The sequence below is a fragment of the Scophthalmus maximus genome, chromosome 10 (assembly GCF_022379125.1).
Source record: "Scophthalmus maximus strain ysfricsl-2021 chromosome 10, ASM2237912v1, whole genome shotgun sequence".
Taxonomy (NCBI): domain Eukaryota; kingdom Metazoa; phylum Chordata; class Actinopteri; order Pleuronectiformes; family Scophthalmidae; genus Scophthalmus; species Scophthalmus maximus.
This window is the reverse complement of record NC_061524.1, coordinates 9,612,145-9,636,944: the sequence shown is the minus strand read 5'-3', so window position 1 is coordinate 9,636,944 and position 24,800 is coordinate 9,612,145. Positions and strand designations below refer to the sequence as shown.

The 24,800-nt window shown below is 41.7% G+C and overlaps 1 protein-coding gene across 1 annotated transcript in view; it reads left to right on the top strand.

The window, feature by feature from the left end:
* cdh23 (cadherin-related 23) overlaps window positions 1-24,800 on the top strand; it is a 137,328-nt gene that overhangs the window by 2,221 nt on the left and 110,307 nt on the right. Inside the window, exons 2-3 of the mRNA XM_047334727.1 lie at window positions 8,283-8,376; window positions 11,256-11,330. Coding sequence (XP_047190683.1) covers window positions 8,292-8,376; window positions 11,256-11,330 — 160 coding nt within the window. The 5' untranslated portion in view covers window positions 8,283-8,291. The remainder of the gene's footprint in view (window positions 1-8,282; window positions 8,377-11,255; window positions 11,331-24,800) is intronic.

Below are 24,800 nucleotides of genomic sequence, written 5' to 3'. Positions count from 1 at the left end.
ACACAGGTTCCTGGTACTATTGATTATGAGCGGATTTCCCTTTTCCTATTTCCACACCTGCCTCTCTCCTGGCCGATCTGTGTGCGGTCAATAACATTAAAGAGGAGGAGAGGGCTTAAGATGATTTTGTTCAGATTACTTTACATAACAGGTGAACCGTCAGTTCCTTCTGCTGCTTTCCTCATGAATGTGAAGCAACGCTTTTCTAAATTACAAATGATGGGCAAATGGCTCATAGTAGAGCCGATCATTCACAATTCCTGAATAAGATGATGTCTAAGTAGATGGTCGTATACCCAGCCATCCATAATAATCCTGTTGTTGCTACTAATCCCCGCATCACTGTTTGAAACCATTATGAGGGAATTCTGAAAAATTGAAACTTCCTCAAGGAACGGATGGAGGCTTGTCATTTCACAGTTAAATGCTACTGGCTCGGCTATGAATCCCCAGAGTTTTAACATATTAAATCATATTCGATCCTGGAAACAAACTATGCCATGTACAACGAACAGAAGCATAATTTAATGGCAGCTTTGTTGTGCGACAAATCCTTCTTGCTACACATGGAATGAAGCCCTGAAGAGGGGCTGAACGAGCACACACAGAGAGAGAGAGACGGGACGGAAAGAGAGACGATGAGGCTGAAGTAAGATGGGAGGCAGGGCTGAATGAGGAGGGAGGTGAAGTGTTGAAACGGAAAGGTCACCTGTGCTGAAGAGGGGCTACTAAATGGTGTGTTTTGATCTTTCAACTGAGCTAGAAACGGACAGCTTTTGGGTGGGGGGGAATGATTGTCCCTACAAAGAGAGAGACAAAGGGAGATGAATGAGTCTCTACAGCCTATCGGCCGCCCTCTGACACAGCTGTCTGTGTTTATGTTGTCTGATATACACACGGGCCTCTGCTGGGACAGCTTTGCCAAGCCCATTGCAGTGGGTAATGGCCAAGTGAAAAGAAAGTCTGGCTGAGAAACAGACATTTAAGACTAACATCGACATAAAGGGAAGAGACGATCACTTCACATTACGGAGGCTGTGAATTTGGTTACTGGCACAATGAGCGAGGAAGAAAGAAAAATATCAGACCAGTGGAGAGTAGTGGTTAAATAAATGGACAAATGGCACACTAGTGCCGTGATTGCAGTTTAAAACGGGGGGGAACTCGTTAACAGTACATCTTATTGTCTCATAAAAATGGTTAGAGGCTAATGCTATCTACGTGGTGAAATGGGGTTGAAGCTGAAAATATTGTGATTCTGTAGAATAAAAATAGAGTAGAGCACAAGAGGGACATGACAGCATATTGATCTGCGCTGTTTTTATCAGCAGATGGATGAGAGGGAAAAGTCATGGACGGTATCATTATGTTCTCACTACAATTTGTCCACAGAACCACTAAAAGCCTAAAATCAGAGAGCTAAGATTGTTTTGTCAGTCTGCACTCAGGCAAAGAGGAGGTCTGCAGCAGCAGACATGCTTACTTGCTTCCCACACACCTTTTGTGTTCTATGTCCTGTCCTGTTTTTACACAGACATCCACATTAAGTGAGTTATTTCTGTACACCATTTTATGTTTATCTTTAATTTTAATTAATAGCTGTTGTAATCTTTTGGTTCTGCTCTCAGGTGTAAACTATCTTTTTTTTAATCTTCTCATCATAGTTTAATACTATGGCAATTTTTAGTATAATAGATCCATAAAAAGCTTATCTGCTCAGTCGTAATCTGAAATTTAGAAAAAGCAGAATGGAGGTACATAGTCTGTACATACAACATGGATGTGGGTGAGTAGTGAAGCTGTTATAACAGATAGATGCAGATAGTATAAAAAAATATAATCACTCATTGACTCAATTTAATTGTCAGCCATGAAATTAAAATTTTATGGCGCACAGTTCACTTATCTAAAGGAATATTGTCGTCTGTCATGTAATGGGATTATAAATAATTAAGAGAATAGGCTTTTTTTCTGTTTTTCTTTTTTGTTGTCTAAAACGAGACAATCATTTGAGTCAATGTGACACCATTAATTTGGGGGTTTCAATATGTGACTGTATACTGTGATGAGAACCAGTGCATTCATATTTTGAGTGAGTTAGACTCAGGTGGATCAGCTAAACATCAGCTGATCTGCATGGTGCTAATAAGTTTTTTGCCCACTCTACTGGGAGTTGTTTGAATATGAATTTATCGGCTTAATTTAAGCAAATAAAAAGTAAGTATGTGATAAGTTTCTCCCCTATAGACACAGCTTCTCAGTATCTACTCTTACCCCGCTGTGTGTCTCAGTATGTTGCACATCAGGAGGCTTCTTGCTCACCTTTCATACTCCCAGTGATCACTAATCAGCCGCTGCCCCTCCCTCAGGCCCCCTGTCACTCAGATACACCCACATCATGGTGCTGGTCAACACAGGGCGGGGTGTGTGTGCGAGTCGTTCCCGCTCGAGTGTTTTGTGACAGGGTGCAGTTATGCGGCACCTCTCAGCGCTCTCATCCTGTTCCTGATAATTACTGTCTCCCCAGGGTCTGCGTGAGCTGCCCTGTGTCTCCCACGGTGTTTTGTGAAGCTTTACTATCAGTTCATACAGGATCAAAGAAGATGCAGGCAGCATCTCCAGTGGAATAACAGTTTGGCTTGGCATGTGTCCTACAGTCCTCAATCTTCTGTTTGCAGTGCAGGGAGTTAGTGATATTTTATTGAGCTATATACCGAAGAAGCTATCGGCGGGGACCTGCTTCAATTCTGCTGTGACTAACGCTGTTCCAGTCATGTTGACCGATTCATTAACATTTTAATCATTTAGTGATATTTAGGTTTGTGAGAACTTAAGTTGAAGAATTTGGCATATGATTGTTGAGGTGTATGTTTGGTGGCTGCTGTCGAAAGAAACCCACCACTGTTTCTTTTGAATTTAGCATGCTGTATGCTGCGCTGTGCGCCATTCAGCCCTCTATCTGAAACGGCATCCAAATGGAATCCAGTGATGAGAATTGTGGTTGTTAGATTTATGTGTTGTTGTCCAAGATATATCATAATTGGACTGTCTTTTCCAAAGATCTCAGTGCCTAATTTGGTTAGAAAGTGGAACATCAGCCCAAGCAATTTTGTGTGTGACCCGGCCAAAGTGAAGAGTTTACTCAGCATCAATGCACGGTGCCAGTGTGATTATCATTTCCACACGGGAAGCTCTACATGCTCTGCAGTCCAAACGCCATCCTGCTAGTGAGGTCTTGCCGAGTAAGGCTTTTCAGAAAGTCACGTCATGTTGGCGATGAAGGGATCAGGAGGGCGGGAGAGAAGACATTACTCAGCTCATCAGAGCAGTGCCGTCCCCCTCGCTCCTCCCTGACAAATCCAAATGTCTGCTAATCTGTCTGTGATCACTGTGCTAATGAGTGATGGCTTTTTCATGTGGACCGGGGGCGGGCAGAAACCTGCCAGTGATTTGCTGCGATAATCCAGATTTGGCTGCCGGCTAAGGCCCACCACTCACTCTGAGGAGGGTGCCGTTGAGGTTAGGGCAAGTCAGACACAATTGCCATGTAATCAATAATATCGAGTGCTGTAAACTGGGAGATACAGCCATGTGGGCAGGCAGGCCTCTCTGGAGAGAGCACAGCCGTTCCAGATACTTCTCTTCACTTTAAACTGCCTTAATCACACATTACTGTCAGATCAGCTATTGGACCACAACTCATTAAATAGACCTGGATCCCAGCCACCCTAAGCTTTGCCCAGTGGGAGTTTTATTTGTTCGTAAGAGTCATCCTTGGCCTTAAAATAGTCCGATTTTTAAATCTGGATCTGTGGCAGGATCCTGTGCATTATTACAGGTGTAAACATTCAACGTGATTGAATGTACACTGGTGAATTATAACTATGGTAACCCTAACAAAGGTTACCCACCATTTTAAAATGATTTAAGACAAAAGTTTTTGTTTGGATAATATATGCTGTTACATTACTCTTTGGTTGCAGACACATTTGTCTTGGAACCACACTTAACATGACAACACAACAAATACATTGCCCACAGAAGACGTGCGTTTGTTGTGTTGACATTTTACATCAGGACACGGGAGACATCATTATGTGCCAACGCTCAGCACAACGAAGAACCGTTTGAATTGACTACAGAAAACATATATAATCAGACTATCCAAGCTGTTGTAAATTAAAAAAAGGAAGAGACATGTGCCAATGTAGATGACGCCAGGAACAGGGAAGAGAAAAAGAGAGACGAGTAGAAAGAATTGGGGAACAAAGGTAAACAGACTTAAAAAGGCAGAGTGAGAGGCTGGTATGAGATGTTGTGGTTGAGGGGAGATGAGATTAGGATGAGCTGTGACTCTGGGCCTTTCTCAAACTGACCCTCCAGAGTTAGGGCCAGGTTCCGTTTTCTAGTCCGTAGAAGGATGCACCTTCAAGTTGTTAATGTCTCTTTTGACAATATTAGAGATGTCTACCACTCGTAGTCGCACAAAGCTAACATTTGTATGCAGCGTGTTGCATTGCTTTCACAACACAGTCATCGCAGTGGCCAGTAAGTCTGAATCAATGTCGACTTGCTGTCGGAGGGTTTTATAACCCACCTCCACTCCTTGCTAATTGGTTAAGGATGGCACTTAATGTAGCGGACCTTCCATGTTAACATGCAAATGGGGTGGAAGTTGTTTTAAGGTAAAGGGGAAGGCGGTGGTTGAAAAAAAAGGGCCTCTGACAGAGTGAAAAGGCGTGATTGATAAATGGTGACAGTATAACCAAATGGAGTGGGACAGTGCTGCATCAGAGCCCAGCTTGCACTGAGGACCACCGTCCTGCTTATCCCTGTCCTCAGCAGTATAACTTCCCCTAGCATAACTGATTCATTGGAACATTTCATACTGTCCGACTGGTGGATCATGCCTCTTTTTTGTATTTTTACATTATTTTTTGGGGCTTTTTCCGCCTTTAATTTGACAGGACAGCTAGATGAGAAAGGGGAGAGAGAGGGGGGAAGACATACAGGAAGGCATAAACCTCGAAGTATATGTGTGCCTGCTCTATCCACTGAGCCACCCCGGCCACACCTCAAGACTTTTTTACTCGATTTTTCTTTACTGCTTACATTTGATTTGATATGTCCGCTTAATGCTCGATAGCATTCCTACTCTATTTCTGAAAGGCACAGTCTCTAAAAGTCATATTTAGAACATAGCGTCACTTTAAAGTTAAGTTTCTTTAATGGACTGCCACTTACTAAACAAATATTAGGCTCAATAAATGTTTGTTTGCATGAGTTTCTAAAGTAGTTCAGTAGACTTTTACGTTAGAATCATTTGAGAAACCCAATCAATGGTCATATTAAATCTGTGTCTTCGGTTAAGCTGCTTGATTCTGCCTATAATTTTTGCTGTCAAAAATGAAGTGAATAATCAAGAGAAATGTTCTGCATTGTACGTATGGTTTGTACAAAGTGCAATATCAAAGTAGCCAAGAGTGGGCCCATTGTTCCTGGGGCTCTCGGCACAGTTTGATTACCACCTTTCACCTTCCCACTCTCCCTTCACCACATTTATCCTGAAGTGATTGCAGAGGTACATACCGTGCACCACATAATCTGCATTTGTATGGTCACACAATAACCGGAGTCGCCCTTGTAAAGACTGTAAAAGAAACTAATTACCGTTCCAATCTCAATAATGTCACTTTAAGTGATACTAAAACATAACAATAGGGGAATTATGAATATAGTCTACTGAGGAACTGCAAACTGGCCGACCAGGCTTTTACAGGGTGAGTTCACCTAAGTCACAAAAAAAACATATATTGCTATACAGATAGTTTTATTTGTTTGATTTGTTGGAGATTCAGATTTACTGTATCTGATACAGTGATTAATGCCACTGTACACCAGGTCAATGGAGTTCTGTTTGTGGTGCCTAATGACAAACTCTGCAGCATAGAGCTCTTTTCAGAAACAATGTCCTTTTTGCTCTAATCTGTGGACATACTCGCAATACAAAATGCATTTTTCAATTAAAACTGCTGAAAACAATATATGTATGGTCTTCCTGGAAAGACATGTTTCTATTTAAGTTTCTAAACTGACAATTTTTAATGCAATTTTATATATAATTCAAATTCAGTTTATGTAAGTGTGATCAAAAAAAAGTTTTAATGTTGAGTACAAAAAAATCAATGCAAAATGCATAACATACTGCAATCCAGGTTCCAGATACAGACCGCCCAGTGCTCTACTTTTACAGTGCATTTATAGGTTTGTGGTGTTGCTGCTTTTCTTTGTGAGAATGTTTATTATTGAATCCTTAGGTTGTCTGGTGAGAGCAGAGGTCCTGATGCTGCTGCAATAAGACCGCTTGTATCTTCCAAAGGCTGCCTCAGCTCTGTCAAACTCAACACGTCTCTACCAGTATCCCTCACTCATGTTCACCGGTTTGTCATCTCAGAAATGTCCTTTAGCATTTGAAAGAAGGATGGTGAAGAGAGAGGTGTGTCTGTGTATGTAACGGTAGAGCGAGTGAGTGAGCGAGCGTGCGCGTGCGTGAGTGTGAGAGAGCCATGCATCCATTAACCACCTCCCTACATTACACTGTATACTAGCACAAGGAATGTGTGATGTGTGTACACCAGAGCTCAGTGATGAGTTTAACAATGACACCCAATTCTATTCTATAGAAAATCAATCAATGATGGTCTGTTTTTATTTAGAGCAGGGACAGAGAAAACAGCTTTTTCAGTGAAGTGTGTTTTCATTCAACAGAGGCGGAAAATAAACTCTACAATTATATAATTTTTTCAGTGTTGATGGGTTTTATTGATCCTGATCCAGATTGATCAACCCCAAGCATCAAAGAGGAATACTGGACACACTGAGATTTCACTTTAAGCTCTTGTTGCCCTGCTGTGTTGTAGCTACTAGGTTTGCTAATGCCAGTATTTGGCTAATTGAAGTGCTCCAGGGAAGTGCTTCCTCATGTGTGTTTAGGATACAGATGGTAGGAAGCGATCTATCTGAGCTTCAACATAATATCTTCTACTGAAGGACCACTGGTGTATTTCAGAGGAGAAGAAGGGGGGGCAAGGGCATGAAGCCCGAGTCTCCAGGGCCCAGCAAGAGAGAGGAATGGATGTGTATGAGCAAAGAAGGACGGGAAAAGAAGATGAGGAGGAAATGAAGTTTGGAAAAGAAAAGAAAGTAGCAGACATAGGTTACATTGTTAGAGAAAGTGAAATGCAATAATTCTGAGGAAACAAGCATCCAAATGAAAATAAATATGCCTATTCAAACTGACACACATATACAGCTAATATAAACATGCACGCATACATGCACACAATAACAAAAACGTACATATATTTATATACAATAAGCAATAACAGTCTATTATTTACCTGTCTCTTTCTCACTCACCTGTAGCGTTGTCTGAATTGAATCCACCACACACTGTTTATCTGCAACAGCACCACTGCCGTGCATTGTATTTTATTGCTTATCGCACTGGTTTTCTGTAGTTTATTTAGCTTATTCTACCAGAAGGACAAACTGCCCTGTTTCTGCACAGGTTAACAAGAGCTGAAGCACAGTGGGCCCTCGGGAGAAAATTAATTTAGAAAGATAACCCTAAAAGTTTTTGGATTGTCAATGAATGAGTTTGCTGACCAGTGAGACCTGGCTGGGACAAGTTATGACAGTGGATGACAGTGAGGCCGATGAAGATGGGAATGCTAAAATCAAATCCGGATGGCTGTAAGTTTAAATACCAGTGATAAAGCTGTGAAAGAAAGTTGGAGCCAACCAATGAAATACCTCTGAATTAGTACACTCTAAAAATCCTCATTGTTCTCCACATGTTTTTGCCATAATTATTTTGAGCTTAAGGTTGGTCCAGTGAAGCTGCACCATCTTTACAATGCCATTGGCACAGTGATCTTTTTATTAGACAATTAACACTGCAATGTCTTGTTTATGGTCATTAAACTGTGAGCACTGTAAATGAGTTGTTGCTGTGAATTGACTTTCTCTCACACACACACACACACACACACACACACACACACACACACACCTGCTTGAATCATGGTGTTTAGCAAATCTTTATCCTGTCATCTAATTATACAGATCACCTCTCCTGAGCTTACTTTAACCGTAATTACCGAACATAAAGGAGCTGAAATGTCTTTGAACATTTTGTGGCTAGACTCAAACGGCAATGTGGATAATCGGCTAACCAATTAACTATATGACTTGTGCTCTGTATTTGTGTGTTTCATTAGGTGCAGGTGATGTCGTGGAGTGTGAGTTCAGGAGACAGGATGGCATTTGCCAAATTCCTCCTTCCATTCCTCATTCTCCACTCTGTCTGTGAAGGTGAGTCCTCCTGGGGATAGAGAAAGAGAAGCTACAGCACTAAATATCCCCTGATACTGTGCATGCATTCCAAATGAAGTCTTTAAATAAGATCCAACAAAATATGGGAAATCAAAATGTATGCCAGTGTCGCTTCCTTTACCTGGCAGCTACATGTGAATATATGCAACAGTTAATATGAATCAGAATAATTGAAAAGGAGTGTGTTCAGTCAGTCAAACATCCCTGAATAAAGAATTATCACTGTGGCATCGGCATTCAACCATAAATCTCCCTTTGTTAGTCAAATACAGGATTGGAAATAAAAAATGTTTTTCCAGTATCTTTGATAAAATATGAAACCTTCCAGGCTATAGTATGAAATTGATAGCAGAATTTTACAGTTCCTCTCCCACTTCTCAGTTTTTCATTATTTACTGCCTGAAAGGATTTTCTGTCCCTTACCTTCTACATATCATGTATTCCCTTACCTTGTCTTGACTTGTACAGCTTTCCCTTTCAGCCCGTCTCTGGTATTTTCTTTCTTTTTATTCATATTTATCTCTGCCATTCCCTTTACTCTTGCGTTGCTTTTCCAGCTCCCTCTTTTCATCTGTTTTGCATAATGTCTTAATGTTATTGTTGAGCCTAAAACTTACTCAAAAACATTTTCCTCCTGGCTGGGCATGTCTCTGTGAGGGCTTTAGAGAGAGAGAGCTTCGATGTTGCGGAAAGTCACGTCAACTGACTCACGGGGACAGGCAGGAGGAGGCACCTCCAATCTCACGCACACGCACAAACAGATACTCACAACTCTGAAGGAGCAGGGAAAGTTATTAAGTGAATGCCACAACCTCTTTCCATCGAGCACAATATCTTTATCAAGGCTTTTTCATATCTCTTGAGTACTCTCACCTCCCACTCTAACACACACACACACACACTTCCTCTAAATAAACCATTGGCACACTGACCCTGTCTTCCTCCTGAGCATTACCTCCGTGATGCAGTAAATTGGATTGATGATCATGGCTTTATTCTGTAGCAGTCATCTATCTGCATTCTATCTTGCACCGCCTGATGCAGTAATTGAGCCACAGGTACGGATGGGTGCTTGTTCCCGCGCTCCTCCCCACCAACCCCTAATCCCAGGAAGCGGCCTCCATGTTCTCGTCAGCCACCCACTAAGAGCCATGCTGGCAAGTCCGAGATGAGCATCTTCTTTCGCACAGACAGGCACATGACTGAATGAAAAGCTCCCTCCTTTCAAAGCAGCGATTCACTCCAACAAGCACTCTCACTTCAAACAGATTGGCCTCCCCTTCTCTCGCTGCAGTGTCTCTGTGGTCTGCTGCCCGGCTCAGCTGATCAAAGACCGTCAGCTTTGTTCCCTGATCTCCTCAACAAAACAGCTTGTATCACACTACCTTCTGACACCACAGGACCCTGTCCAAACACAAAAGACTTAACCCTTGAAGGGGCCCTTAAAAATTATTATTATTATTATTAAAATATAAGTATACTTCTGAGGTTGATCTCTTGATCTCCAGCTCCTCCAGTCTGCATGTTGAAGGGTCCTTGTCCTGGACCCCTATTTATATCTTTATAAACTGTTTTTGTTCACATTAAAGCATGAAAATAATGACATAAACTGAAAACAGTACAATGCTCTGTGTGTAATTCATGTTCAGTGCTTATACTGTTTCATATCGATGCAGTGTTTTCATCCCTCTGCTGAGTTTGGGTTAGGGTTAGGGTTATTATAGAAGAGCAGAACATTAAAAGATATCAGTCTACAAACTGGCTGATAGGTAATAGTCGGCTCTACAAAAACAATAATCCTGCTTGACAAATGGTGGATAACTTCAGAAACGTGTAATTGAGGCCAGAGGTTTGACCTGATGGGGCGGAAGCTAGTCCCAGCCTCACCACATATGTTGTGAGTAGAGGTACTGTATATTAGACTGCCTGCTCTTATTGATCTTATAATCCTACTTGGTTAGTTAGGTAGTCTTTTATATTTGAAATTAAAGCTTCTTTCAGAAATGAACTCCTGAAAATATTTGGCAAATTGGGTGCGGACTCTTTCAAGAGTTTACCCTTCACATGTGACAAACTAGGATTAGGAAGGTTTCCTGAAACAAAGATAGAGGTCGGGGCTGCGCAAGCTTCAACACCTGAGGAGTTCAATAGTTGGCTGTGTTTAGAAAAGACAAGACCAATGGTACCAAACAGAGCCATTTACAAAGGCAGGTAATGTAATCAAATATAATTTGGATAATATAATGGCAAGGCAAATTTTGCCTAATGATATTCACGCCTCTCATGGAGTTGAGCCCGTTGTGTTTCTGAGAGACATATTTGAGGGGAATAGAAATCTGTGAAGACAGACTGAAAGTAAACAGGATGACATGAGCTCCTCTTTATGAACCTCTTTCACTTCTTGACATTTCTACATTTGAAGGCTTCCAATAACATTGCCTGCTCTTTTTCTTCCTTTTTTTTTTTTTTTACCAAAAAGCCAATGGTATAGTGTAATGCACAACATGTAGTTCCTACTTGAACAAGAGTTTATGCACTAACATGAGATGCACCAATCCGATGCCTTCTTTTTCTATTTTAAGTTCTCATTGCAGTGATGGTTTAACACCTATATATGGTTACACAACTCTGAACTGTTCTTACTGAAAATCTTAAATACATCATTTTCTCTGCATAACAAAGACCAACTACACACCAAAAACAACATATGAAAAAATATTTCAGTACCAGGTTAAAGTTTTAAATATTCTACCTGAATAAGCGTAATAAGACAATATATGGATTTAACAACATAACACACATAGCAATAGTTTCAATCTATAGTGTGAATCACAATCATCTTTTTCTCTCCATCACAGGCTCCAACCAGCCACCACGTTTCCTGAACTACTTCTTCTCGACCTACCTTCTCATCTATGAAGATATGCCCATTGGTGAGTCTCTGTGGATCGTCAGCATGTTGCATTTGACTTGTCTGTCTGTCTAAATAAAGCACAGTAAAGCCGTCTCTGTGGATGTGGATTTCACTGCTCAGAAATGGTCTGTCTGTATCCCTTGAATACAAACTGAAAGAGTGAAACGGCGAGTAACGAGAGATGCCATGATAGACACTGACCATTGAGTTATAGCAATGGAGGTCCTGTGTGTGTGTTTTATTTTCTTGTGTGATGAGAAGGAAACTCCAGGGCCTGGTCATCTGAGTTATTCTTTATAATATATAATTGTCACCAAAAAAAACTTGGATGCTTTGGATATGTCACACTGGTGTTGATATTGTGATGAAAGAGTTTTGCGTTTAATATATTGATATGTTATTATAGGCTTGCTTATGTGTTGTGTCCCACTGCTGTTCGTGGTGGTTGTGGACTATGGTCGACGAGGTTGAGTCAGATTCCTCCTGGATCTATTATTCCCCCTCTCACTTTTTTTTTTTTTTTTGGTCATTTTGGATTGACAGGGCAATTTGGAGATGTCTGGCTTTTCATCATCTCTGAGAGTGTCAGTGGCTGAATTAAAATCCTTAATATTGGATTGATTTTCTAGAAGATTGTTTTTTTTCTTTTTTCTTTTTATCATCACCTGACCTTTACACTCTGCCAGTCTGTCAACACTCCTGGTTTAAATCAATGAGTGTTTGCTTATCCATGTCCACAAACTCAAAATTGTTGGTTGGTTGCATGTCCAAGGCAAAGGCAACCAAGCATTTTTACCTTCTTCACATTTTTATCTTGGGCGTCATGGGCATTTAAAAAACCCCACCGAGCTCCCATCCTTGACTTAAGCATCATATACATAATTACCATCTTAGTTGCATGTTAACAGTAGGCTTATGGGGATACTGCAACCAGCAAAGGTTGCAGTATCAAACTAAGCCTACCGTAAATCATCATCATGCCAGAACACCATTGCCTTCCTAGTTGCTTGGTTTGGCGTCTTTGCCCAGTAGCACTGAGCAGTTTCTGGCAGAGGGCCATCTCTTCAGTCAGCTGGTGTTCTACCCAATGAAGGGCATGGCTGTGTTGGTGGGTGGCGCTGCTAATTTCCCTAACCACTCTGTCCAGGTTGCCCTCTGCCAATGAATCACTATGTCCTCTCCTCAGGCAGCTGGGCTTCAGTCCAGCAACACCTTCCAATGGTCCAGAGAGCTGTCAGTCACGTCCCTGGCCCGGCCTGTGATGGCTTCTTCAGTGGTGTGATCGTGAGGTCGGGCTGAGCATTTGGACAAAGACAATTTGTCAAAATTATTGTTTATTGGCTCTGCAGATGTCCTCGTGTAGGTGGTCCTCTAATTCATTAACAAACACACACAGACACGCACACACACACTGCTATACTGTAATATACTTTGAACTATATTGCATAGTGAAGAAAAATAGTAAAACATCCATATGTTTCCACAGACACGATTTCAAGATTACTCACCATCCAGTGAGTGCACTAACTTGATAAAGTAGTGACAGTTTCAGAGTTAAAATCGTTCTTACTCTTGATTTGAAGAAGGAGCAGACAAAAAATACATGTTTTTTTCATCTCAAGGTTCAGTGCAATAATTGTCCAAAGAATAAAAGATGGTTAAATAGAGCTTTCAGGGCACAATGTACGCAGTTTAATCATATTCATAGTTTCGTACCATCCTCTATACTTCATCAGGTCATTATTTTATTATCCCACCAATTTGATGAACACAAATGAGCACCTGTCTGACTGACTGAAAGCCAATCTACATGACTTGAGCACAGTGATCGGGTTTCCAAAGCCACTCTGTTTGGTCCCATTCAGTTACCATGGAGGTTGCCAGGCTAAATCCTGGTGATGATGTAACATCATAGGTGTCATGTCTGGTGGTTGTGTGAGGTGACACCAGGTTAGTGTAATAACAAATTGACTCACACATGCACAATAGACCTATTGACACTGTATATTAGAGATGAGCAAAACAGACTCTCTTCAGTTAAAACTCGTCGGCGTGTATGTGCTCACATTCCTCACGCTATCTGGCCTTCCTAGGCAGCAGATCAGCTACTTCAGCTCATCACCTCGGAGCCAGTAGCCTCAGCTTGTATGGAAGGCAGGAGCACATGATTATTTATCAGAGAGAAGAGGGAACACATCCAAACACAGCATGGATATTTGATCTGAGGCGGCAACCACTCGCGCCCCCCCCCCCCCCCTCACCAGCAAGGGGTTTGGTTCAGGAAAAAGAGTTTTAGTGATGCTGCACAGACATGTGCTGTTACAGGCACATGTAACACAACAGGAGAAGGTCCTCACTCAGCATGGTCTCACACCTCTGACATGTGGACTGTCTTTTACCTCCGAGTCCAGGACATTTTCACAGGCAAAACACAACACCCGCATTTCGATACAATGACCCCTATAGGAATCTCTGGTCCCCGCTGTTATGGATGATGCCTGGAACACAGGGTTATGCTGCATCAGTGGTCTGTTGAACACTGCAGTGATAGGATGATTTATTTCAATATTTTCAAGGAGCATATTTCACTGATTACATGCGTTTAAGTCCATATGGATGTGTGTATGCATGCATGTGTTTACATTTCATGGATTTTTGTCACATCCAGGCAGCGGGATCATTCACTCTTAGTGGGGATAGCTAAACAGAGGCGCTGATGTTTAAATGCAGTGGCAGATAACATTGTGTGTTGTGTCAGGAAATGGGATGTGTAATTGGACTGAGAGAACACTTTGATTAAACGCTCTCATTTCCTAATCCATTCTGCCCTGATTCGGCAGATTAAACTCTCTACTGAGTAATTAACTTGTGGAGAGAACACAACATTTGTTAAAAATGAGAAACTTCCACACTCTGCTGGGATGGTTGGTGCACGTCTTTTATTTTATGCCAATTGAGCATAAGGCCTCGCTGTCCGATGAAATTAAAAGTTTGTATTATGCTAACATTAACACATTAATTTGTAAAGGATAAGCTACTGTGTACATTCACGTTCTTTTTTTTTTTACTGAAGAAGAAAGAAGCCTCTTACAGCAGAGGGTACAACAGGAGAGAGGATTATGGCAGTATTCATTACATGAATGATAGTCATTTGAGTGATTGTGTGGTATTCATATCCAGCACATCCATTTTCTTTAAAGATCATGAAATTTCCAACACAAACGGATAGTGGAAAGATAATGGTACCAGTTTACTATGTCCCCTACATAGCACAGAGAAAACATCAGACTTGCGAAGCAGCATACCTGCAGTTTCAGTCTGAAGAGGCAGAACACAAGCTCTTATTTGAGCCCAAATCTAAAAGTAACTTTATTACTTCTCATACTATATTTTCTCTCTTATATTTTTATTTTTTTCTAGTAAGATAGCAGGCAAATGTGGCTCCAGACACGGGGCCTTTGTGCTAGCGAAGTTTTTAAAAAAAATTTGTAGAATCTGACCTGTATGTACCAGTAGTGAGACAAAGTCTGTTGAACTTCTCCTCAAATTCTTCTACTGCCGCAATAAATACCTTGCACTTTTAATTAGCTCCATGACATTCCTAATTCAATAATAATTAAGAAGCAGGAGGTAGCCCCAAGGAACGACTTATTAAAGCCTTCGCCCTAAACGTCTTGATTATCGGTGGTGTCGGTGTACTCGCTCCCCGGCCAATTCCACACTGCCAGCTGACTAGCACAGTCTGCATTAACTATGGCTTGTCAACACTCCCTCCTGCGGACACTGTCTCCTTCTCTCTCTCACAGCTTTCTCGCGCAGTGTATTGAAGACGCTAGCTTGCTTGCCCTCATAAATAAAGCAGCATTCATAACTATTGCCAGCTATTGTAGATTTGTGGTTTCTGGTTGTGGATACTCCTTAATCTTAATTGGACATAAAGAAGTTTCAGCCAATATCTGAAAGCAATATTGCCTGTAAAGAACCATTCATATTTTTGTGCTATATTCACAGACCTCAATTGTCATGGCCGATGTTAAGTTAACCAACAAATTGTTAAGCAATGCATTGATTAAATATATATATGAAAATTGTTATCATTTGTTGAAGCAGTTGTTATTATTTTACAAAATAATGTGATGGTATAAACATGGTCACATCTGGCGATTAACCCAACAGGTATACAGAGCTTGATATTGAGTTTTCTCTCATTGTCTTGCTGTCAATGTGTAAATTTAGGTGTGGGTTACTCTCACTGTGTTGTTTTCAGCTATAGTAAGCAGCGGCTTTTATCTCAAAAGCCATAAAAACCCACTGTACACTTCCTACACGCCCCCACTGCAGACAGATCCAGTTACCAGAGAGATGCTGCATCTTCTTGAAGTCTAAAATATTCAATATGTGCTAAAATTGTTCAAATGTTTAGGTAACAAATGTTTTAACTTTGTAAGCACAGGCGACTTTTATTGATAGACAAAATTATAAAATTATTATAACTACATAATTGTAAGAGGGATACAGGCCAGCAAAAATGATAGAACATTGATAATGCTACTGTATAGTAAGATTGTAATACCTGATGAGGATGACATATATTAAGTGTGGTGTAGCCTTTTTCAAAATTGAAAGTCCTGAGTCATTGGTGTGACAGACAGAGCGATAACTGGCACCAATTACAATACACTATCCACTACCATGTAGCGTCGGGTTTAACTAGCTGATGACGTCTTTAGTTGCTAAAGAGCCAGGGATTTCCCTCAGGAGTTAATGGAGACCAACAACAATATGAACAAAGTTTTGCCAAGTTCGCTATATCTAAGAGGTGATGACATAAGATTATATCCGCTGCCCTCAAGCAAGAAAGTTAAAAGGTTTATGGAAGATGAGTCAAAGGCTGAAGTTGCGTTTTACCCCACTTTTCACTTTGTTCTCTAGCTTCAGCTGTTATACCTCAGAATATCATGGTTTCCCATGCCTTTGATAAATTAATAATTATATGCAGGTACATCATATTTTACACTATCTACAGTATAAAAACATCTGCTATTTTTAACACTATGTTAAAGACTACAGGGAGAACATAAATACTGTTTTGAGGCTTTGGCCTTTTGTGTTTGGGGATCCATAATTGATTCCCAGTTTGTCACACTTGGCTGGAGATAAAGGACCTTTTAACTGAGATAAATGCCCATCGGCTTTTCCTTTTTTTTTGTCCTGCTGATCAAGTGATTGGGCAGACCATTTCCTCCTCACTTGTCTGACTCTCCCTATGCCATTACGGTCTGATCAGCTGATTTACACAGGACTATTGAGGAAATCCAAGCATATTACACACCCTTGATCTGTCTTTGGGTCTGAGCTGTCGCATCAATGACTACATGCATAACCTATATAACGTATACAATAATATATTTAAGTTTTTCTCAGTTATCATCAATACATTTGCTCTTATTTTACCATTTGCTAATTATTCTCCCACTCTGTTATGCGAAAAACTGTAATATTGAAAATATTGCAAAGTACGGATCCAGATTTGAAAATTTTATGATATTACTGAGGGTGATAGCGTCCACAGGTGGATTCTGGGACTGTCTCTCAGGCAGCCATTTGTGATGAGTGCATGTTCGCATGTCACCAGGTGAGTAGGCAGGTGACGTAAGCACTTAACTGGGAGTGGGGATTTTTCATGCTCAATAAATTTTTTTGATTTATTTGGGCAGGGCTAGAGAATGCAACAAAGAATATGTTAAACAACAGACTTTAAGGACTGATTTGGCAACCAAAACAAACAATGTATCAAAAATCAAAGAGGCGTCCTTATCCATCCATTTTGACATGTAAACACAAAAACAAACATAAAACAAGGTAATTGCTATGCCTTTATGATATCAGGGTTCCAGCCCAAGGGCTAAAAGCTGAAATCTCTCCATCCTTCCGCCAGTTATTAAAAGTTTATTTCATTAGGAACCAAAGTCTAAAACATTCGGAATGAATGTGAACCTTCTTGTTTGACATTTAAAACATCTCAAATTTACCTCACTGCCGGATTTGTTTCGCATAAAGACCTCAAGACATCCAAGAATACTGTCTGTTCTTCACTGCTACAGATCAGATAGCAGAAACGGATCCATAAAAAAGACGAAATAAAGAAAGATCATTAGTGATAAAATGAAATGGTAATCCCTTTGAAAGTTGATCCAGTGTTTATGGAAGTTGACTGATACCCAGGGCTGTCTCTTCTTGCATCACAAATGCTCTAGATTTGTCAGCACACAGCGCTGTTTATGCTCCTACTTTCAGTCCTCATTTAGCCAAATTTTGAATTCAGTGTGTTTGTCCTTTCTACATCTCTGGCACCTGCCGTTGTGTCGGTCACTGTTTGTGAGTTTGAGTTGTCGGGATGTGCAATGTGCATCAGAGTGGCTGTTCCTTTGTCTGTGCAGATATATCTCAGTTGTATAAATCCTATCTACCAGTTGCAGACATTCAGTCTTCCTCCGTGTTGTGGTTTGAACCTCCTGATCTCAGTAGGACATGAGTCCAAACATGGCCAGGAGATATTACTAAGGACTGGAAGTTTTTTTCTCTCCACACCTACCTCATTTCAGGAAGGGGATACATTTGATCTTCTTACTTCCTGAGACAGCTCTCAGCTGTCATTGAGCTGTTGCATTGACTCCCACAGTGGCTCCCAATAATGCCAGCAGACTGCCAACCATGAGGGACCTCTGTTTGGTTGAGTCAATCATCCCTTATCTCTCCCCCGTGGTGCCTTGCTCCCCCACTTCCCTCCCCCAGGAAATAATGGGGTCCACGGTTCAGTGGTGTCTGCAAACACACCATCCATCATGACGCTCTACTGCATTATATTGTCTGCACTTACCCAGCACGTGATGTGTTAGTGTTATTATGGCCCATGCAAACAATCCCAACATTCTGCGTTGTGAGTTTCCCACTAAATGCTGAGCAGCGCACACAGAAGAAGGGGGTGTTCGATATTGACAAAAAAAAACTTTCTTGATATTTGGGGGATTTTTGTCAATAAAGATAAGTAGACAATATTTTGCATCCTTCAAAAATGTGTTTGTGAAAGTGTTGAATTGTACAAGCTTGCCCTTGTTAATAGGATGTTACATGATGCTTTTTGATCCAAAGTTTGCGACATGAATTGTACAATTTCTGGCAAAGCTGTTTAATTTAAATATTCTCAAAAAGCAGTATCTTGAGTCCAAAACAGTATAAAGTTGTTTGAAACATCTCCTTGTCAATTCCCTGAATTGGCACCATGTCTTTTGCAATGTAATACTTGACATCGTTTGTTATGTCTTGCCACCCGTTGCTTTTCTTCACCGCGAGGAACTTTATTGCAGAATGATTTCGCGACAGTTTGCTACAAGTTTTACCCAGTTGTGGACAGCTGACTACTGAAGGTTTTCATTTTCTACATTTTCTATGCGGTTGGTAGTTTGAATGTGTTGCAACAAGTAAGTTGTCAAACTGTCCTTCCGACAGTGATTTGCAGATTGTCTTTGGAGCAAGATCTATCTTTTCAAAGCCAATCCACTTCCCCGTGAGTGAGGAGGATGTCTGTTGGTGTCTGTATTGTACTTCCAGTCGCCATTTCTTATCTCATATCTCAGTTATGGTGTTTGCAATACTGACTCCTTTGAAAATATAGTTGGGCCAGTTTCTGGGTTTTTTTCAGCACCTTGACAAGCTGGAAGGTGACAGCTGAGACAAGAGATCTCATGTGGCATGGACTGGACGAATAGGCCCAAGTAGTGTTTGCTGCCCCTGACTAGTCACTTGTGGTGTGAATTACAAGATCCAGCCATGACCTTCTCCCTTCATATTTGACCTACCGATACAGTCAGCTTACTGTTTATAGCAGTAATTGTTGGGTGCTTATAGATCCTCCTCTTAAAGATCACCCTGGGGGATGATGTTTCAGTGTTCAGCGCGAGTTTCAGATGCACAGTCTAACATCTTATGTAAGACTTGTTTTCAGAGAAGCTATCTTAGACACTTCACACTGAAGTCACTCTCTTTCCATCCGGTTTAAATAGACTTACATGAGTCTTGTGGGGTGTGGCCCTTTCTATTCAAGTTTTCCTTTGTTATGACCAGACATAGTGAGAATACAGACACGGAACAAAGATGGGGGGGAAACATGCTGAAGAGCTGTGTGTGTGATATTTCTCTCGGTTGTAAAAGTTAATTGAAATTGTCTGTGGGAATGTGGTGTGACACCAGGTTGAGCAGGGCTGCCAAGGCACACAGCACTGTGCTGACAGGCGTCACCGTGATGGTGGCAGCAGTTAGATTACCTGACCAACTGAAGCTGGGCTCTTACACACTGATACAGAGAGAGCAAACACTCTTTTAGGCTCCAAATGAAGCTCAAACTCTGTCTCTCTGTCTGTCTGTCTAAAGTGTGTGTGTGTGTGTGTGTGTGTGTGTGTGTGTGTGTGTGTGTGTGTGTGTGTGTGTGTGTGTGTGTGTGTGTGTGTGTGTGTGTGTGTGTGTGTGTGTGTGTGTGTGTGTGTGTGTGTGTGTGTGTGTGTGTGTGTGTGATATGAATATTTCCATATATATGTATATAACCATTCTTATATTGCTGTTTATCCAATATTTCCCCACACATTGTTTCAGTATTTAGTGTGTGTGTGTGTGTGTGTGTGTGTGTGTGTGTGTGTGTGTGTGTGAGTGAGAGAGGGAGCAAGCATTACCCCATTCTCCAGTACTGAGGTGCATTGCTGGGTGGCAGATCAGCTTCTTGCAGCTGTTTATCTGGCCCAGGTGGGTCACGGCTGATACCTGCCTGAGCCACGCAGAGCAGCTAACCTGGAAATTGATGTTTCACATCAGCGACCACCTCTCTCTGCTCCATTGCAGGGAAGCTGCAGGAGTGAGGAGGGTGTGTGTGTGTGTGTCTTCTTGTATATGTTGCTTGCATTTGTTTTCCTTTTTTTCTGCTTTATCTGTGCCCCTTTAAAGTCGGACATGCATGTGGCAGTAAGAGTCTCGTCTCGCAGCAAATATTATGTTGCTGTTTGTTACAAATGTCTCGATTCCTCAGTGTTTTGAAGCATCAAAAAGAATTAAAGTTTTCCAATTACAGAGAAAGATGTAAGAAATTAGAAAAACGTAGGGAAGATGAAATGTCATGGAAATCTCCAAATGGTCTTTAAAAATCAGAAGGTTATAGGTCTCGAAGACCACTAGACATAATTTCAAAGCGAGAAAAAAAAAAAACTCTGGACAGTTGGGGGGTGCATATGCATAATGATGCAAAACGTTTTTTTAAAGCACTTGATTCACCTTCTTTCACGTAGCCCCATTGATGCCTGGTCTTTGCCGACCATTTCCTGATTTGTGTAAGACCAGTGGTCAGACTGGCTGAATTAGTTATTTTCCATTGCATGAGCAGCTGCTGGGATGTAACCTGTGGTGGTAACAGAAAGTGTGTTAAATTAGACGCCTGGCGCGTGGTATCTGCTGGGGTCACTTGAGGCTGGTGTGCATTCTATGAAGAAAGGTTATCGCGTCCTTGTCTTGAAAGCTGACATTTGTTCTCATAAAGGCCAGCATGCTGGTGCCAGATAGGATTAATTGACAAGTGGGGTGACTGCACTCTATGTCCCCCATTTACAGACCAGTCTCTGGCTCGAATCTGTTTGCCTTTGTTGACTGGTGTCTCAATCTCTTTTGTCGTCATCGCTGGCGAAGAAAGATCTCTCTCACTTGTTCACTCCCTCTCACCTTGGTTTGTCTCTCATTATACTCTCAGTATGTGGCCATTCACTGCAAGGTGATGGAACTTTAGCCTTTTCATCACAGACACGTATTCTGTCAATCTGGCGTTGGCTCTTACTATGTGTCGGTCTTTTAAATCTGTGCATGTTTGCTCCGAAGGCACAAAGACGGGCTGAGAAGGCATGGGAGACTGTGCGTGTTGTGGTTGTGTGTGGTTTTGCACCCCAGTGAGCTGGAGAGAGAGAGAGAGAGGGAGAGACGTATAATTGAACTCCTCTCTCTTATCTCACAGCCAAGAAGGTGTTTGGCATTTAACAGGCCTCCTTAAAAGCACGGATCATTTTTTTGAAGGAATAAGGCAGGCTAGTCTGTCGTCTCTCCTCTGTCTCTCGCGCTCTCCTCTTCTGCCAAGCACACACTCTTGTTCTGTGTCTTTCCTATCTGTTCTTCTATGCAGTCGTTTGTCTGCAGGGGGAATTCGGTTGCAAATAAGTCCTGGGCTTTACTGTCGTCAGCCATTGTGCATGCAAGTTTTTCTAGCTATTCATTTTACACAGACTTCTTTCCACAAACTTTCCACACAAAACACTTAACTGCTTGTATTGCACCTAAACCAAAATCTGTTGCGTTTCTTCGGAGACAGTAATGAGAGTACGGCATGTCCGCCTAAGTAGCTGCTTTTTGGTGAAAGGAGACAGTTTGTGCAAGAGAGGGCGAGTGTGGGGGTGCGTCCAAAACTGATCAAGCAGAGCAGCTGTCACTGTCCAGATCTCCCGTTCACCTTCCTTGTGTTTTATGCTCCCCTCCATCATTCTGTCTCTCTCTCCAGATTGAATAAGGAGGTCAATTGCCAATTTGCCAGTGCCAATGTCTTTGTCAGGAAACAATATTAATTTTGGCTAATTAGGACCTGAAGCTAATGAGCGCTACAGATAATGAGTTCATTTATAATCCATAAAACAAGTGTGGCGTGTTACGGGATGAGAAAAAGCTGTAATGGCGGCAGCCGGACATCAGATTAAGGCAGCAGCATAGCAAGCAATCTGGACACATGCATTTTCACACACACGCACACACACATGCGCGCGCGCACACACACACACACACACACACACACACACACACACACACACACACACACACACACACACACACACACACACACACACACACACACACACACATATGCGCGCACACACACACACACACACACACACATATTTAGCCCCTCTCTCTCTCTCTCTCACACACACACACATACTTTAGACTCTGGCATGTCTGCATTGCAGTCCTCTGCTGGTCAGCTTTAGCACATTTTCAGCCAAGCTTTCGGACATTTACCATCCTACCCCTTCTTCATGTATCAATGCCTGTGCCCTCTTTTTCTCTAGCTGTCTTTCGCTTGTTATCTCTGTGTGTCTCTCTCTCTTTCTCTATCTCTCTCTGCCAGCACCCATCAGTCTCATGGGAAACAGTGTTTAAACTCTGATTCCAGCAGAAAGAAAGAAATGGCACAAGTAGGGAGAATGCAAAAGAAAGGGAAGGAGATGGGGTAGAGAATGGGGCAAGGAAGAGAAAGCAGGCAAGGGAAGGAGAAATGAAGTGGGAGAAGGGTGGATGGATGGATGGAAGGAAGGGGGGCAAGATGAAGGAGCTGGCAGAAAATGGGGATGTGGAAGTTGAGCTGATATAAATGGGAAGATGGGAATAGATATTGGCAAAGGGGGGCATGGTGGTGGGTGGAGCATCACAGCAGATGGATATAAGAGAGTAGGAGAGATGAGGAAGATAGCAATAAATGACTCTGTATGCCACAAGAAGGACTTTCCAAAAAGTGAACAGAAATAATGTAGCAATTGCTTGATGCATGTAGGGATGGTTCCCTGAAAGGCAACGATTTGAATCATCTGAGTGAGACCCTTCATTTGACTGAGATTCTTCAAGTTGTACAGTATAATTCTAGGGGACATTCTGGCCACCAGAAGTAGATGCAGAGTGAGCACTCCTCACTTTCACACTGCTCTCTGGGGTAATATCGTTCCACAACATCGAGTCCTCCTGTCGGTAAAGATACCTGCGACCGGTACAGGCAGCTGCGGACCAGGACCCAGGGTGAGTCTGAGTGATACAGCTTCCTTCAGAAGAGAGGGTTTTCCCTCGAGAAAAAGTTTTCTCCTGCCTTCTGCTAAGGAGGAGTAAATTTACAGCTTGCAACAACTTCATGACGTAGTCTCTGGATTTTGTTATATATCGAACAAAAAAATGTTTGTCGCACAATGTCACATTTCTGATCTGTTGTTTTGCATAGATGTTAAATATGCATTAGCTTGTAGCCATATTACCTGGATGTTGCTGTTACCTTGAAACTTCTGCTGGAGCACATTCAAAAATCCTGCAGTTCAATAAAACATTGCTGAGAAAATTGGAACAAATTGTATTTGTGTTGAACTGCCGAATCTGATCAGACTTGCAAAATGCTTAGTCAGGTACAGGTGCTTGCACACGCCCAATATTTTTCTGTTGGACCAATGAACTTTGCCTCTAGCTCGACAAATGTGGCAAGTCAATTTTAACGCTGACTCGCGATGAAATTTGAGGAAGTGATTGTACCAACCGTTTGGTGTTGTATGTGTTGCTCCTGTGCTGCTGTGAAACTCCAGCATCTGCTATGAGAATTGGCTGTTGCAGCAAAGGGATTCATCCTGTCAATTCAAATAAATCAAGGTCGGCTGCTGCTTTTTTCTTTTTTCTGTCTTGAGTAAAAAGCAGAGATAAAAAACAAACATGAGCACAAGCATCACAGGAACAAAGCATGAGAAAACAACTTCAACGCAGCATTGACATTGCTACATACAGTAACATTTGTCAGTGGTCATGGCTTTATTTGTGGGGATAGCATGTTTTGAATTTTCAAAGCATCTCTTTAATATCTGACAAGAGCTTGTCTTCCTTTGAAGTAACATTAAGACCTGAATGGAAAATGTGAAAAGTAAACGTTTACTAGCCAACGTGCTGTATAAATACATCTTTACCACAAGCCTGACAAACTTGTACAGTATATTGTAATTGCTCCTGTACATTTATGCCCTTGTCCTCTTTGTGATCTCATCCAAAACAGGGAAACTACTGCTGATTCTCTAAGCTCTCACGTATTTGTTACATATGTCAAGAAAAGAAGAGCTTGTTTTCACTCTCCATGCCAATGGCAGCAAAGGCTGGAGTTCAACTCTGAGTTGCCACTGCCTCATTCTTGACCCGAGCACCATCCATTCAGCAGCATTCCCATCCACATCCACGGGGCTGACAGAAATAATATTAGCCGTATATTTCAGTAACACAGGGGCCAAATGATAAACATGTAAACCGGAGTGAAAAGGGAAACGGTCAAAAGGGGGAGGCTTTTGTTTTAGAGTGTGTGTGTGTTTGTGTGTGTGTGTGTGTGCGCGTAGCTTCGCATTGAAGGTGGCGTGTTCCATTACCCAACCATGATTTAGCTCACTCTCAGATAATAGTCAGCCCTGGTGAGGTCAGCAGAGGGCCAGAGTCAGAGAGAGGCAATGTAGGTGGGTGGACTGAGGCACATAACAGAATTAAAAACTGAGGTGAGCAGTGAAACTGGATGAAAAGAGCAAGGCATGAAGAGAGAAAGAAAAGGAAAGAATTGGTCAGGCGTTACAAAGTGCCAGTGCTGATGGACATTCTGGCTGGTTGGCAGAAGTGGCACAGTTTAGGGTTG